The sequence below is a fragment of the Bufo gargarizans genome, chromosome 5 (assembly GCF_014858855.1).
Source record: "Bufo gargarizans isolate SCDJY-AF-19 chromosome 5, ASM1485885v1, whole genome shotgun sequence".
NCBI lineage: Eukaryota > Metazoa > Chordata > Amphibia > Anura > Bufonidae > Bufo > Bufo gargarizans.
In genome coordinates this window covers 386,467,676-386,483,020 of record NC_058084.1, presented here as the reverse complement: position 1 = coordinate 386,483,020, position 15,345 = coordinate 386,467,676, and the positions used below count along the sequence as shown (strand labels likewise).

General features: G+C 44.3%; 1 protein-coding gene across 1 annotated transcript in view; it reads left to right on the top strand.

The window, feature by feature from the left end:
• Positions 1–15,345, top strand: part of STK31 (serine/threonine kinase 31) — a 250,414-nt gene that overhangs the window by 194,249 nt on the left and 40,820 nt on the right. Inside the window, exons 15-17 of the mRNA XM_044295539.1 lie at positions 1,195–1,275; positions 1,355–1,480; positions 5,392–5,517. Of these exons, the coding sequence (XP_044151474.1) occupies positions 1,195–1,275; positions 1,355–1,480; positions 5,392–5,517 (333 nt within the window). The remainder of the gene's footprint in view (positions 1–1,194; positions 1,276–1,354; positions 1,481–5,391; positions 5,518–15,345) is intronic.

Below are 15,345 nucleotides of genomic sequence, written 5' to 3'. Positions count from 1 at the left end.
CCAAAGCATTATTGTCTAAGTCATAAACGGACAGGCGGTTTTTAGGCTGTGTCTTCATCATAACTTAATAGACAAAGACTATAGGCAACTTTCCTCTGCGTAACACCTCAGATGCCACAGTTGCATTGCAATGAGATGGCGGCTGTATGTTGCAGCTAACACCTGCTGCCAATAGCACAGCAGCAGCTCCTGTGCCTACGCCATCCCTGTTACATAACTGTATATCACGATGCACCATTAGTCCAAACCTTGACGAATTTACATATAGGTAAAGTACGCCAACACCACTTGAGATCCAAAATTAGCCTTATTTTAGACCTAGTTTGTGTCTTAAAGGGGTATTCCAGTAAGGTAACCTAATTTTGGAAAAAATAGCATTAAGGCTGCAAGCTGTGGCGCATCCAGAACTCATACCTATACATATAACCAGAGTTTTAATTTACCTTGCAATCCATTTGTCTAGGTCCTGTGTGAGCCTGCAGCACACTGAGAGTATCATAGCGCCTGTAAGTTTCATCCGGGTACTCCGATTTCCTCCCACACTCCAAAGACATACTGATGACCTTAGATTGTGAGCCCCATTGGGGACAGTTAAATGCGAATGTCTGTAAAGTGCTGCAGAATATAGTAGCGCTATATAAGTGCATAAAATAAATCCCCACAATCCCTAGCTTTTCCTGCTGTGAGTTTGCGCTCGTTTGAGTGTTGATGTTTGATTGCTGCCTGATATACAGTCCGTCATGCCCCCACTACTCAGTAATGAGCAGCACACTAACACTCCTTTTGTTTCACAAGACATTTAACCAAAGAATTGATAGCAACACACTGAGCATGCTCGACCTAACAAAGGCTCAGAAATACAGGTCGATGCCATGGTAACTTATGAGGAAACTACTGAGTGGTAAATATGTGAAACTTGCATTATATTAGGTAATTATTGATGATGAATTAGTCTAAAACATAAGTTATATTTATTGTAATCGGAATACCCCTTTAAGGATTGCAAAGTTTGGCTTCTTGGGCTGCTGTGGGCACATTGGGAGAAGCTTGCAAACACTGTGAATTGACTACACCTGCTTGGGGGATGTATAGTTATGTTGTGCTGAGAGGGGTTACAAATGAACCATCCTTTCTTACCCACTTATGATAGATCTTCTCAATTAGTTAATATTGTGAAACTTCTTATCACATTAGGCATTATTAAGCAATTTGGCCCAGAAGTGGTTTCCTGAACTACCGCTAATCTACTCTGACGTAGGAATAACCAACTACATGGTAAGTCAGACTAAGCATTTGTTCCATTGTAAACCGGCAGTCATGAAATTATTATGTATATGCCTGCTTGTTGTCTTAGCATTCAGGAGGTCTTCTATCGGGTAGTATGGAGCGGGTGCTGTTTGATGCTGAACCACTGAAGGAACTTAGCAGCAAACGCCCACTGGTATGCACACAAATCCAGAACCAAAAAGTTTTACTCAAGGTAAATAGGTCTGCTTTATATACTGTATGTATGTATGCTATGTTTGTGTTTTTCAGTGCAGTAAGGCTTTTTTTTTTTTGTAGCAGGCTTATTAAAGAGGTTTTGAAGTGTCCAAAAATAAATAAAAATGCTCAACATAATTAGCAGAGTTCATTTATCTCTGTCTGAATTGATTATTTTTGAAATCTGTATAATACTTTTTAGTCCCCAGTTCCCTTTAGCAAACCCGTTTCACTTCCAGCTATGGGGTAGTCCAGAAGCTGAGAACAGTGACTCTGCATCAAATCCCTTTATCTACTTTGGTCAGCTTCTTCTACCCTCAGTCTAGCAGTGTATGAACATACTTCTCCCATAGGTTTTTTCCTCGCTCTTGCCCTCAATCTAACAGCATTTGAGCGTAGTTCTCCCTTACTACTTCCCTCTCCCTGTCCCCCAGTCTAGCAGCGTATGCATGTACTTTTCCCTAATTTTCTTTCACCCTCAGTCTAGAGGCCAAATTTATCATTCGCATACACCACCTTTATGGCTTGAAAAAGTAGAAAATTGGGTGTTTCTTTTAACGCCACTTGCACACAAAAAAAAATTCACTAGTGGCGTTTCTCTGCCGGCATCACCACTTTCCCGAAAAGGGTCGTGACAAGGGAGGGGATTGGGTCTGAGGCCCCGCCACATTTATCATCATCTACACAAGTTTTCTGATGCAGAAGGACACTGAAATTTACACCAGCCTAGGGCTGCAGTAAACGAATATTTTTGTAATCGAGTATTCTATCGATTATATTTCTCGATTCATCGAGTAATCTAATAAGAAAAAGCTACTTAAAATAACGTACGTAATTAGGTATGTATAAAGTTATTTGTTTGAAGGGGTTAATAACTTTATACATGCCTAATGCCAAGGTGCTTCCATTAACCCCTCCAAACCAATAACTTTATACATGCCCATTGGGTTTGGAGGGGTTAATGGAAGCAGCTTGGAGGTGCCTTCATTAACCCCTCTCTAAACCAATAACTTTATACATGCCAAGGTGGTGCTTGCAGCCTCCATTAACCACTCTCTCTCCATCTGCCTAGCCCCAGCCTCTGATCTGCCTGCCCCCAGCCTCTGATCTGCCTGCCCCCAGCCTCTGATCTGCCTGCCCCCAGCCTCTGATCTGCCTGCCCCCAGCCTCTGATCTGCCTGCCCCCAGCCTCTGATCTGCCTGCCCCCAGCCTCTGATCTGCCTGCCCCCAGCCTCTGATCTGCCTGCCCCCAGCCTCTGATCTGCCTGCCCCCAGCCTCTGATCTGCCTGCCCCCAGCCTCTGATCTGCCTGCCCCCAGCCTCTGATCTGCCTGCCCCCAGCCTCTGATCTGCCTGCCCCCAGCCTCTGATCTGCCTGCCCCCAGCCTCTGATCTGCCTGCCCCCAGCCTCTGATCTGCCTGCCCCCAGCCTCTGATCTGCTTGCCCCCAGCCTCTGATCTGCTTGCCCCCAGCCTCTGATCTGCCTCCCCCCCCAGCCTCTGATCTGCCTCCCCCCCCAGCCTCTGATCTGCCTCCCCCCCAGCCTCTGATCTGCCTCCCCCCCCCCAGCCTCTGATCTGCCTCCCCCCCCCCAGCCTCTGATCTGCCTCCCCCCCCCCAGCCTCTGATCTGCCTCCCCCCCTCCCCACAGCCTCCCCAGTATTAATCATTGGTGGCAGTGGCCACAGGGTCCCCCTCCTCCCCCCATCATTGGTGGCAGTGTCAGTTCCGATCGGAGCCCCAGCAGTGTAATGCTGGGGCTCCGATCGGTTACCATGGCAGCCAGGAGTCACGCTACTGAAGCCCTGGCTGCCATGGTATGTTAGTGAGCAGAGAGCAGCGCATTATACTCACGTGCGCTGTGGCCGCCGGTCGCTCCTTCTGTCTGTGCGGCGGATTGCTAATGCTTACAGCATTAGCAATGCGCCGCACAGGCCTATGAGAAGGAGCGACCGCCGGCCACAGCGCACGTGAGTATAATGCGCTGCTCTCTGCTCACTAACATACCATGGCAGCCAGGACTTCAGTAGCGTCCTGGCTGCCATGGTAACCGATCGGAGCCCCAGCATTACACTGCTGGGGCTCCGATCGGAACTGACACTGCCACCAATGATGGGGGGGAGGAGGGGGACCCTGTGGGATATGGCCGGCACAGTCATTGGTAGCGCAGTGGCCACAGTCCCTCCCCTCCTCCTACTCTGTCCTCATTGGTCTTCAGCGGCAGCCGCGCACAGTGGGGAGGGAGGGACTCCCTCCTCCCTCCGCTGTGCCGGCCGGCTCAGTCCTGCCTCTCTGGCCTCCGGAGGACACGGAAGCGGTGAGTGAGACGCTTAATTTCACTCCCGCTCTGTGATCACGTGATGTAAACGATTCCTCGATGCAGGGAAACTGCATCAATGAATTTTTTGACTCGATTTAATCGAGTTATTCGAATAATCGTTTCAGCCCTACACCAGCCCCTGGCATATTTCAGTTGAGGAACATGAACTGCCGGATGCTGCGCCTAACATATGCCTGACAAACGAGGCTCAGCATTTGGCAGTGCACCTAGATTTTGTAGCCCTATGTACACCATTGGGCTATGATAAATTTCTCCCTAGCATCATCTCACCCTCAGTCTAGTAGTGTATGCGCATACTTCTCCTTCACTTCATTCCTCCCTCTCAGTCTAGCAGTCTGTCTAGTTGTCTCATTTTCTCCCAACCATAGTCCACCTTTATTGCCCTTTGCTGCATCTGTACCTCTCTTTTGTCACATGACTTGTCGACACAGAAGGTGAAGGGAGAACTTTGCTCCTTGCAGGGAAGCAATCAAACTACAAAATTTCCAACAATTATTCTCTGGGACTGGATTGCAGTGAAACGGTGGAAGTTTTTAAGAGAGGTAATTTAACCCTCCCTCTGCCTTCTGATCGGAGCCACCGCAGTGAAATCGCAGGGCTCTGTTTAGGTTACCATGGCAGCCTGGAAACTTCTGAAGCTTACCAGGCTTCCATGGTAAGCTCCCTACTGCACTGTGCACGAAGCACAGCTCAGCAGGGAGTGTGTGACAATTCCAGTGCGGTGAACGCCATAACAAAAAAAAATGAAAATATCAATATTCGATAATTTTTTCCCCAAAAAAATTGAGTAATACTGATCAAAAAGTTGTACGTACCACAAAAATGGCACCATTAAAAACTACAGTTCATTCCGCAAAAAAACAAGCCTTGATACAGCTCTCTAGAAAGAAATATTTTTAGTTATGGCTGTCAGAATATATATATTTTTTTTCTTCAAAGGTTTTTATTTTTTTAAAGTAGTAAAACAAAAAAGTTATACAGGTTTGGTATCACTGTATTTGTATTGAGCCGCAGAATAACAACATTTTTAGCACACAGTGAAAGCCATAAAAGCCATTTTCCCATAACAAACATGGTAAATTGAATGGTGCTTTTAAAAATACAACTTATCCTTAAAAAAATAAACCCTCATATGAGTATATGAACAGAAAATTAAAAACGTTATGGCTATTGGAACGTGGGGAGGGAAAAAAATGCTAAACCAAAAATGGGCCCGGAACTTAAGGGGTGTCAAGTAGGGCTTGAGTAGACATGTAAAACGTATCCTTTTGCTTCTAAAATTCTTTTTTGCATTTAGCAGAAACCCCCCCCCCCCCCTCAATTATATATATATATATATAAATAACCTGTTCTGATCACTGAGGGTGTGCCCTTGATGCTCCAAAGTTCTGTCCTTTTCAGTGTTTACCTGCTCCCTCAGTAACATTATCCACATAAAGTATCCCTTGATGAGGAGCATCAAGCAATATTCATGCAGGAACAATTAATTACACTACTTTAACTTTGATATGGCTGTCACCAACATGTGTAGGCTGTGTATCCTTGATTTGTCATTTTACCTTTTAGGGCTATTCTGTAGGTGTGGATACAGAAGAACAAGTAATTGTGAGGGCGTCAAAATATCACAAAGCTTGGTTACAACAGAAAGAGGAATCTGGGATTATGCAACTTCTTTACTTGTTTTTTTGCAAGGTAAATAAATCTCGGAGCACTTTAAACAGGGGAGTGCATTAAAGGAGTTGTCCAGGGTTTTGCTGTTGATGGCCTTTCCTCAGGTAAGATTATCAAGAGGAAAGAACACAAATGGCACAACATAGGGTGTTACCACTTATAGCAAATGGTACAATCCACAAAAAGTGCTCACCTTATGGAGTTGTGAGCCATGTAGAATGTAAGGTTGTAGCCAGACATCCAACCAGGGATCTAAAGGATTCTGGTAGATGTTAACCAATGGAAGAAAGATCAAAAATGGACTTTGCCTGGTGTTGCTGCTGTAGAGGTGTATTCTTCTTCTTAATTTATTGTCGTGTAAAAAAGCGGTGAATTTCAGAATCCTGAAACTCATAGCTTTTTTACTTCTTTCTTTACATTTACACCGTTGACCTCTTCTTCAGCAGCACAGGGGAAAGTCCATTTTTTCTTTCTTCCATTGGCTAGCCTAAGGAGAGGGGCGACGATTATCAGCCGTTACCTTGTAACGCTGACACCAGAACTTCACAGCTGGTAGCTGCAGCGCTGCTTCCAGTTACAGCTCCATCCACTGCATAGTTGAAAAAAGCTTTGTAGTTTTCAGCATGGACTCTTGATAAAGGTAATTTTTGATCAGCGGTGGGGCTTGGTATCTGTCCCTCACCGATCTGATTTGTTGGCCTATCTTGTGGATAGGCAATAAATATAAAAATCCTGGACAATCCCTGTAAAGCGTTCTGTAAGAGCACCAACTATGTAACTTCTGGAGTGCTACACGGTGCTTCCACATATAGGTAAAGTAAGTTGGGAGGGGTTATATTGGCTCACTTTGATACAATCTCTGTGGTTCTACAAGTGTTTGTGCAATGCATAAGTCACTATTGTCTTACTCCGATTAATTCCTTCATGACCTGGGTGTATTTTGGACACAGACAATCTTATTATTTCTCATTCGTTTCATTAGGGGACTCAGGATAGACCATGGATATAGCTGCAGCCACTTGGAGGAGCATACTATTCCCTTTTCTCAGGAACTAAGCTAAGTCAGGTTTAGCTTAGTGTTTGTAGGAAGCAAACATGCCTGTCTGGCAGGTGTGCAAAAATAGATTTACTTATTTATTTTGTTTTTGGAACAAGGATTACAGGCAGCACAGCTCCCTGTTCTCCCATATAAAGATGGTGGGACCTTTGGGGACATTAAACCAACTGTTTATTCCCCACCTCTTGAAGAAAAGGAGGTACAGCTGGCCACCAAAACCTCAGTCTACCACCAGCCCATCGTTACCTCACAAACAGTAACCCTCACTTGATGCCAGTGGAAGTGCTCTGCCCAAGGGGCAGTACACTGAAAGATACAACCCCACTGGAAGTTGAGACCACCTTTGCGGCCGCCCTCTTCCAAACCCCAGATTCCTTTGGGCTCCTAGCTTCTCCTCGAGTTCCTCTTTCCTTCACGCCCCTACTATGGATCTACTGGTATTCTATTTGGCTAAACACACCACTCTGCCCATGGTGGATGAGGCTTCCTTCTCCATCCAAAAGAATAGGAAGCTGGAGCCTTTTTCGAAGTCCTCATTTGAAGCCATATGTTCAGCCCTTCGCCAACTCTCAATCCTCCACAGGGGTCTGGAAAACCACAATGGGATGTTCCTCCCACCTCCGTAACCACATCCTTCAGGCTAGCTCCTGTATCTTTTGAAGCCTCTTTGGATGCTGCCTGATTGATGGCTCGCTGTTGGGCATGTCTTGTAGCCACCCTCAGAACCCTGTGACTTTCCTGCAGGGAGCCGGTAATGCATAAAAAAAAGTACTCGCCACGCTCCTCCTCTTTGTTTTACGTCTGTTTGGGAAAAAGTACTCCTCTGGCGCAAAACAAGACAGCCCACAACAATGGCTCCAAAAAGGCCAGGGATTTTTATATTATCCTTTTCTTTGCTTCCCCAGTCCAATACACTGCAGGATCACAAAAGAGAACTGTCCTTCAAGCCCTAAGCCTCACGGCGTCCTCTCCCAACTACCTCTAAACCCTCTTCCTCAAAGTCCATCTCTGCATGAATTGCGGCCCCATCTGAGCTTGGTTGGTCAAGGGGTCGACTTTATCTCTTCAGGAGTCTGGCTTTCCCATATCTCAGATGCCTGAGCACAGGGGGTCATATTGGATGGTTACAAAATGGATTTCTCCTGTCTCTCCATCTTGTTTTGTTCGGACTATTACTCCACCCTACGCTACCAAAGACTCGTCACTCTTTCAAGCAATCTGTTTTCTACTCCCCCAGGGACTGATTGTACCTGTTGCCCAATACAAAAGATTTCTGTTTTTATTCAAACCTGTTCTTAGTTCCAAAAAAGTGACAGTTTGCCCTGTGTTGGGTCTCAAGATCCTCAACAAGTTTGTCCCAGCAAAACATTTTCACGTGGAATCTCTGCATTCGCTGATTGCTTCCTTGGAACAGTGGTTGAGGGATTTCAGTCCTAGTTATACATCCAGTACATCTATTTCCACATCCCAATCGGTGTCTCACACCATCAAAACGTAATATTCTCAGTGGGGTCCCTCCCCTTCCAATTCGTGGCCCTTCCATTTGACCTCAATGGCACCAAGGACATTTACCAAAATCTTTGCCTCCCTTATAGCTGTTTTTCACTCCAGATGCACACGTCTGCATCTGTAGGTGGTAACTTGTTAACTGCACCTTCATTATTTGAGTTACTTTACCTGTGCACTGCTTTGGAATGTCCCATGGTCTATCGTTTGTCTCCCAATGACCTGGATGAGAAAAATTGTATTTTTATTTTTTTTACTTACCGTAAAATCCTTTTTTTTTTTTTACCTGTTCATTGGGGACAGAGCACCCACTGTTGTGCTGTTAGTTTGCCCAAGCTTCCTGTTTTGTCTGTTCTAAATTTATACATTTCTTTGGTCTCTAGTGCACACTGATTTTTGCTTTTGGCCCTGTGGGAAAGGTGTAGATGGTGTGAAGAGTGAACACTTTTTAAGCTTAGTGTCCAGCTCTAAAAGACAGAAGCTGAACCCATGGTCTCTCCTGTGTGCCACAGGAGACAAGAGTTTTACAGTAGATCATATGCATCCATCTATGGAATTAATATTTCTAAGATGGTTCAATCAATAATATTTACTGCAAATATGAATCTTCCCAGGATGTCTTCCATGACAGTACCACAGATGTTCCCTTTGACCTCTGAAGGGACAGGAAGCGAGATGCATATATATATAAAAAAAAAAAAAAAAAAAAACAATACCACCCACTTGCTATTCTTCCCGTCCCTCCAGGGGGGCACGTGCTAGAGAGCAGAGATCAAGATAGAAGAAAGAACTAGGGCTGGGGCTCAAATAGGGTCACATCCCTCCCCTTCCTGCTCCTGGGAGGCCCTGCTAAAACCTATCGGGATAGGGGTCCCTCAGCACATGGGAACTGGAGGACCAGAGACCGGTGCTTGCAGTCACCAGCGGAGGAGATTCTACCTACCGCACTGGTTACCTTGTTTGGGCTAAAGAACACAAGGAATGGACATTAGACCAGTGGAAATCTGTGCTTTGGTCTGATGAGTCCAAATTTGAGATCTTTGGTTCCAACCACCATGTCTTTGTGCGACGCAGAAAAGGTGAACGGATGGACTCTACATGCCTGGTTCCCACCGTGAAGCATGGAGGAGGAGGTGTGATGGTGTGGGGGTGCTTTGCTGGTGACACTGTTGGGGATTTATTCAAAATCTAAGGCATACTGAACCAGCATGGCTACCACAGCATCTTGCAGCGGCATGCTATTCCATCCGGTTTGCGTTTAGTTGGACCATCATTTATTTTTCAATAGGACAATGACCCCAAACACACCTCTAGGCTGTGTAAGGGCTATTTGACCATGAAGGAGAGTGATGGGGTGCTGCGCCAGATGACCTGGCCTCCACAGTCACCGGACCTGAACCCAATCGAGATGGTTTAGGGTGAGCTGGACCGCAGAAAAAGGGCCAACAAGTGCTAAGCATCTCTGGGAACTTCTTCAAGACTGTTGGAAGACCATTTCAGGTGACTACCTCTTGAAGCTCATCAAGAAAATGCCAAGAGTGTGCAAAGCAGTAATGAAAGGAAAGGTGGCTACTTTTAAGAACCTAGAATTACATATTTTCAGTTGTTTCACATGTTTTTGTTATGTATATAATTTCACATGTGTTAATTCATAGTTTTGATGCCTTCAGTGTTAATCTACAATTTTCATAGTCATGAAAATGAAGAAAACTCTTTGAATGAGAAGGTGTCCAAACTTTTGGTCTGTAATATATTTTTATATATGTGTATATAGTGAATGGGGCCGGGCGGACTTCCGGCAGCGCGCATGTGCAAATGGTAGTATGGATCCGGCAGACTGTTCCCCTGCCGGAACAGCCTGCTGGAAAAGCTTACTGAGAGTGTGAAAGTAGCCTAGGGGAGGACCTCCGGAAATTAGATCTATTAGCATGGATCCTAAGATGGAAATATTGCCTAGACAGGTCCTGACTGATAGGGTGATTACTATACTTCAACATAGTCATAAAAAGATAACTACTTCTATTTAGTAAAAAATCTAGAAAGCCTTTTGCTCTTGGTCGGGGGATAGTGTCCCTTAATTTTCTGAAAATCCTGGATTTTCTACAGTCAGAATTCGAGAAGGAGTTAAGTACTAGTCCCCTAAAAGTAAAATTTTCAGCCCTAAGTACCATATTTGACATTTCCCTGGCAGATCATAGGTGAACAAAAAGGTTCATAACAGCCAGTTCTAGGATCAGACCCTTCCTAAGGGAAAATGTACCACCTTGGGATTTATATATTTTTCTTATTGGAATAACTAAATCCCCAATTGAACCTTTAGAATCAGTAAATATTAAAATTCTAACTTTAAAAGGAACCTGTCACTGGGATTTTGTGTATAGAGCTGAGGACATGGGTTGCTAGATGGCCGCTAACGCATCCGCAATACCCAGTCCCCATAGCTCTGTGTGCTTTTTTTGATACATATGCAAATTAACCTGAGATGAGTCAGTGACTAATGTCAGGTTAATTAGCATTTGTATCAAATCTTTTTTTTTTGACACAATAAAAGCACACAGAGCTATGGGGACTGGGTATTGCGGATGTGCTGGCGGCCATGTCCTCAGCTCTATGCACAAAATCCCGGTGACAGGTTCCCTTTAAAGTCAGAATTTTAATATTTACTGATTCTAAAGGTTCAATTGGGGATTCAGTTATTTCGGCTCTATACACAAAACCCAGGTGACAGGTTCCCTTTAAAAATGTTCTTCTTGGTGGCCATAACATCAGACAGACAATTGGTGTAACTATGTAACTGGAACCGGCATTTCTCCCGGAAGTCGTGTCTCCTTTTCGGAGAGCAAGAACTAATCTTAACGTCTTTTTGTCAGAATCTGAAAGAAAAGAATTCTAGATGTAAGGTGAGCAGTACTACAGTATCTTGACGCCACAAGACTCCTAATCTGTTTAAGTTGTTTGGAGGCAAAAATAAGGGAGAAAAAGCATTAAAATCAACAATGTCAGAGGCATAGAAAGCTCGACATCTGGTGCCACCTCCTGGTATCCAAGCTCATTCCACAAGAGCATGATCCTCTTGGGCTGAGAGAGCAAATGCATTCATTTTTACAAGACTGCTTGTTGGTCCAGCATACATGCTTTCTGCAAACATTACAGATCGGACATTCTGGCCAGTAGGGATCTGGCTTTCGTTTGCAGGGTCCTTTTGCCTGCAGTCCCTCCATAAAACCTTTGAGTTGGCACTTCTGTGGTGCTGTCATGGAGGACGTCCTGGAAAGTAGGAATTAGACCTACCAGTAATTGTCTTTCTGGGAATCTGACATGACAGCACCTGGTATCTCTCCCCCCCCCCCCCCCCCTTCATAATATTGCTACCTGGTTGCATCGATCTGAACATGGTTCTTGTAAAAACACTGGCAAGTGGGAGGGATTGGGAGTTTTTAATCTCACACACTTTCGGTCCCTTCAGAGGTCAAAAGGGACATCCTCCTCTGGTGTTGTCATGTCGGACTTCTGGAAAATTCCCACTTTTTCATATACAGCGATGCCAAATACATTGTGTAATGCATAGTGGAGCACAGTCAGCCTGTTCCCTTAGCATTTTATTTTAATATGCCAAAACTTTAATTGCACTTAAAAAAAAAATCATGAATAGTCTTACTAACCCCTAGCTGTGTGGGTCGTTAAAATTTAAGCAGTGCCACAAATGAGTACTTTTTAAACATTTTTGCAAAATAAAACCACTAGTGGCAGTTGCATTGCAGCAGGATGTTGGTAGTGTGTTCCAGTGGGCCCTGACTTAATGGTGCCGGCACAACCTTATTAAATATCATTTCGCATAATGTTAGTCCAAACCTATAACGAACAGTTACGTTGTGTGAAAAGGGGTTAAAACACACCATACTTTTCTACCCACATCATCCTGGGGAAGAAAAAAATACTTTCTGGAGTAGATCACTTTTTCATACTGTTTTGGGACATCATTTTATAAAGTACTGAAACACCAGAGGCTTCCTCTGACATCCATTTCATTGTAGTGATTTTCTTTTTGGCATTCTCTCTAGATTTTGGGCACCTAGAGTAATCTCTTGTGCTCCTATGTACCCTTAGCTGTACATGCTGCTTCTGCACATGAAGGATGATCATCTAGATACAGGAATGTTTTTAATACATGTACAGACAGGGCCTGGGCAGAACAGCCACAAATTGGTGGCCAGGGATAATTTTGTGTTTGCATGTTTGAGGTGACGTTCTGTGTGTTAAGAGTTTTTGGCATAGTGCTGGTCTTGTTCCTGTACACAATTCACTGGTAACAATGATCTAATGGACTGCTACCGTTCTGTCACAGTTATCTGTGATCTACATATGGGGCATTCAAGTGAATAGGACTGTGCTGCCGTTCCTTTAGAGAAGGCACGTGTTGTTTGCTGACAATGTCTTCTAGACCTTTAGAAGTTGTCCCATAATCTACATCTTTCCACAGAATAGGCCACAAGTGTCTGATTTCTAGGGGTCTGTCTCCTTTTGAATGGCGCAGCGGTCCCGCGATCCCATTCACTTGACTGCCTCTATATAAGTATTACTGATAATGGAACAACCCCTTTAATGTTTCATATATTTTCAGTAGGAAAAATGGAAATTACACAAAGCAGAGCTTTAAGAGAAGATGCCCCATCAACTCTCATAGCACATGTCTGTGCCACTAAACCATAGCTTTACCTATTTTGCACAGGCTGTTTCACACTAAGCAAGCAGGATGAATATTCAAGTATAATTAAGTAGAATAATTAATACAAAGTTTCCGGCTGTATATGGTTTGCTATCCCAGGGATACCCCTTGTAAAACATTGCACATAGAGGGAATAAATCATTCAAAGAGGCCAGCAGCACTGGACCATGATATATAAAGGTGTAAGCCTTGCAGGACCAGGTCCCATGCCCTCCACAGCAGACAGAGGTTGAGGCAGCACACCAAATAATACATACCTTTATTCACCCATTCAATGTTTCAGCTCATCAGTACGGATACCTTGCATAGTAACAGTATATAAGGCCGAAAAAAGACATTTGTCCATCCAGTTTGACCTGTTACCGTGCAAGTTGATCCAGAGGAAGGCAAAAAAAAAAAACTGAGGTAGAAGCCAATTTTCCCCACTTAATGGGGAAAAAAATTCCTTTCCGATACAATCAGATAACGCCCTGGATCAATGACCCCTCTCTAGTAGCTATAGTCTGTAATATTATTACAGTCCATTAATACATCCAGGCCCCTCTTGAACTCTTTTAGGGAACTCGCCGTCACTACCTCCTCAGGCAGAGACTTCCATAGTCTCACTGCTCTTACCGTAAAGAATCCTTTTCTGTGGTTGTGTACAAACCTTCTTTCCTCCAGACACAGAGGATGTCCCCTCTTCACAGTCACAGTCCTGGAGATAAATATGTTGGGAGAGATCTCTGTACTGACCCCCGATATATTTATACATGGTAATTAAATCTCCCGTCAGTCGTCTTTTTTTTTCTAAAGTGAATAACCCTAATGTTTATAATCTTTCAGGGTACTGTAGTTCCCTCATTCCCGTAGTTACTTTAGTTGCCCTCCTCTGGACCCTCTCCATCTCTGCTATGGCTGCCTTGTTCACAGGAGCCCAGAACTGTACACAGTACTCCATGTGTGGTCTGACTAGTGATTTTGTAATGTGGTAGGACTATGTTCTCATCACGGGCAGCTATGCCCTTTTGATGCAAACCATTATCTTATTGGCCTTGGCAGCAGCTGCCTGACACTGGTTTTTACAGCTTAGTTTGATGTTCGCTAAAATTCCTAGTGAACAGCAAACAAACGAGTGTGACTTGTATTATTCCTACCCATGTGCATAATAACCTCAGTGTTAAACCTCATCTGCCACTCCTCTGCCCAAGCATCCAATCTATCAAGATCCATCGGTAGCAGTATATTGTCCTCTTTAGTGTTAATTACTTTACACAGTTTAGTGTCCTCTGCAAAAATTGATATTTTACTGTGCAAGCCTTCTACAAGATCATTAATAAATATATTGAAGAGGATAGGGCCCAATACTGACCCCTTGGGTCAATAAAAGTGTGTATTAATTGGAGTGCTGCCTCAACTGTTTGTCTATAGGCAGAATGGCCCTGGTTAATGGAACTCTACACATCATGGCTGAATTTAAAGCGACCCACCTTAAAGGGGAAAAAAAAAAACAACACATTAAAAAAGGGAAAAAGGGTTGCCCGCTTTTTTTATATTGATGACCTATTCTCAGGATAGGCCATTTAATATCAGATCGGCGGGTGGCTGACTCCTGGCAACCCTGCTGTTCAGCTGTTTGAAGAGACCTCAGTGCTTGTACGATCATTGCCTTCTCTTCACAGTTTACCTGCTCGCCATTGCAACGGCAGCAGCGAGCAGGTGTAATTACAACTGCTCCATCCCCGTTTACTTAAATGGGACGGCTCCTTCCTGTTTAAGTTAATTGGATGGATCTGTCCCATTGAAATGAACGGAGACAGAGCAGTTGTAATTACACCTGCTCACTGCTGCAGTTGCAATGGCGAGCAGGTAAACAGTGAAGAGAAGACATTGATAATACGAGTTTTGCTTTCTCTACAAACAGCCATGGGTGGACTGGGAACTTAAGCCCTGGAAAAAAACCCTAAAAGAGGGCGCATGTTGTAGGCATGTGCAAATTGACAGAAGGAGAGGCAAAACAAGTTGGCATGGCCAACAGAAGTAGGCAGAGCATACAGTACAGCATAAAATACTGTCCCAGCAGAACCAAATACCACAGAGCAGCACACAATACTACCTCCTACACCATAGTATTCTACTGTATCACCATCCTGAGGACGGTGATACAGTTGAATTCAGGAGAGGGACCTGTGGCCGTACCTGATGCTCCTAGCATTAATTAATGCTTATAGCATCAAATGGTTATGTACCCTGTCTGCGGCCATGAGGCGGCTCATGCAGCCCCCTGGGAAATTTCCCTGTAGGGTCTATGGCCAGTCCGCCCATGCAAACTGCTGATCGGCGATGGTGTCGGGAGTTGGCCCCTCACCCATCTGATATTAAAGACCTATCCTAAGGAGAGGTCATCAGTATAAAAAAAACGGGAAACAGGGAATGAACAGCACAGTTACATGTGACCTCCTCAACAGCTGCAGATCATTTGATTCCCAGGCTCCTATTCTGTCATCTAAAATGGCTGCACCACTTTTCAGACTACTGTGCATCAGTACTTTGACACTTCCTAATTGTCCATCCTCGCACT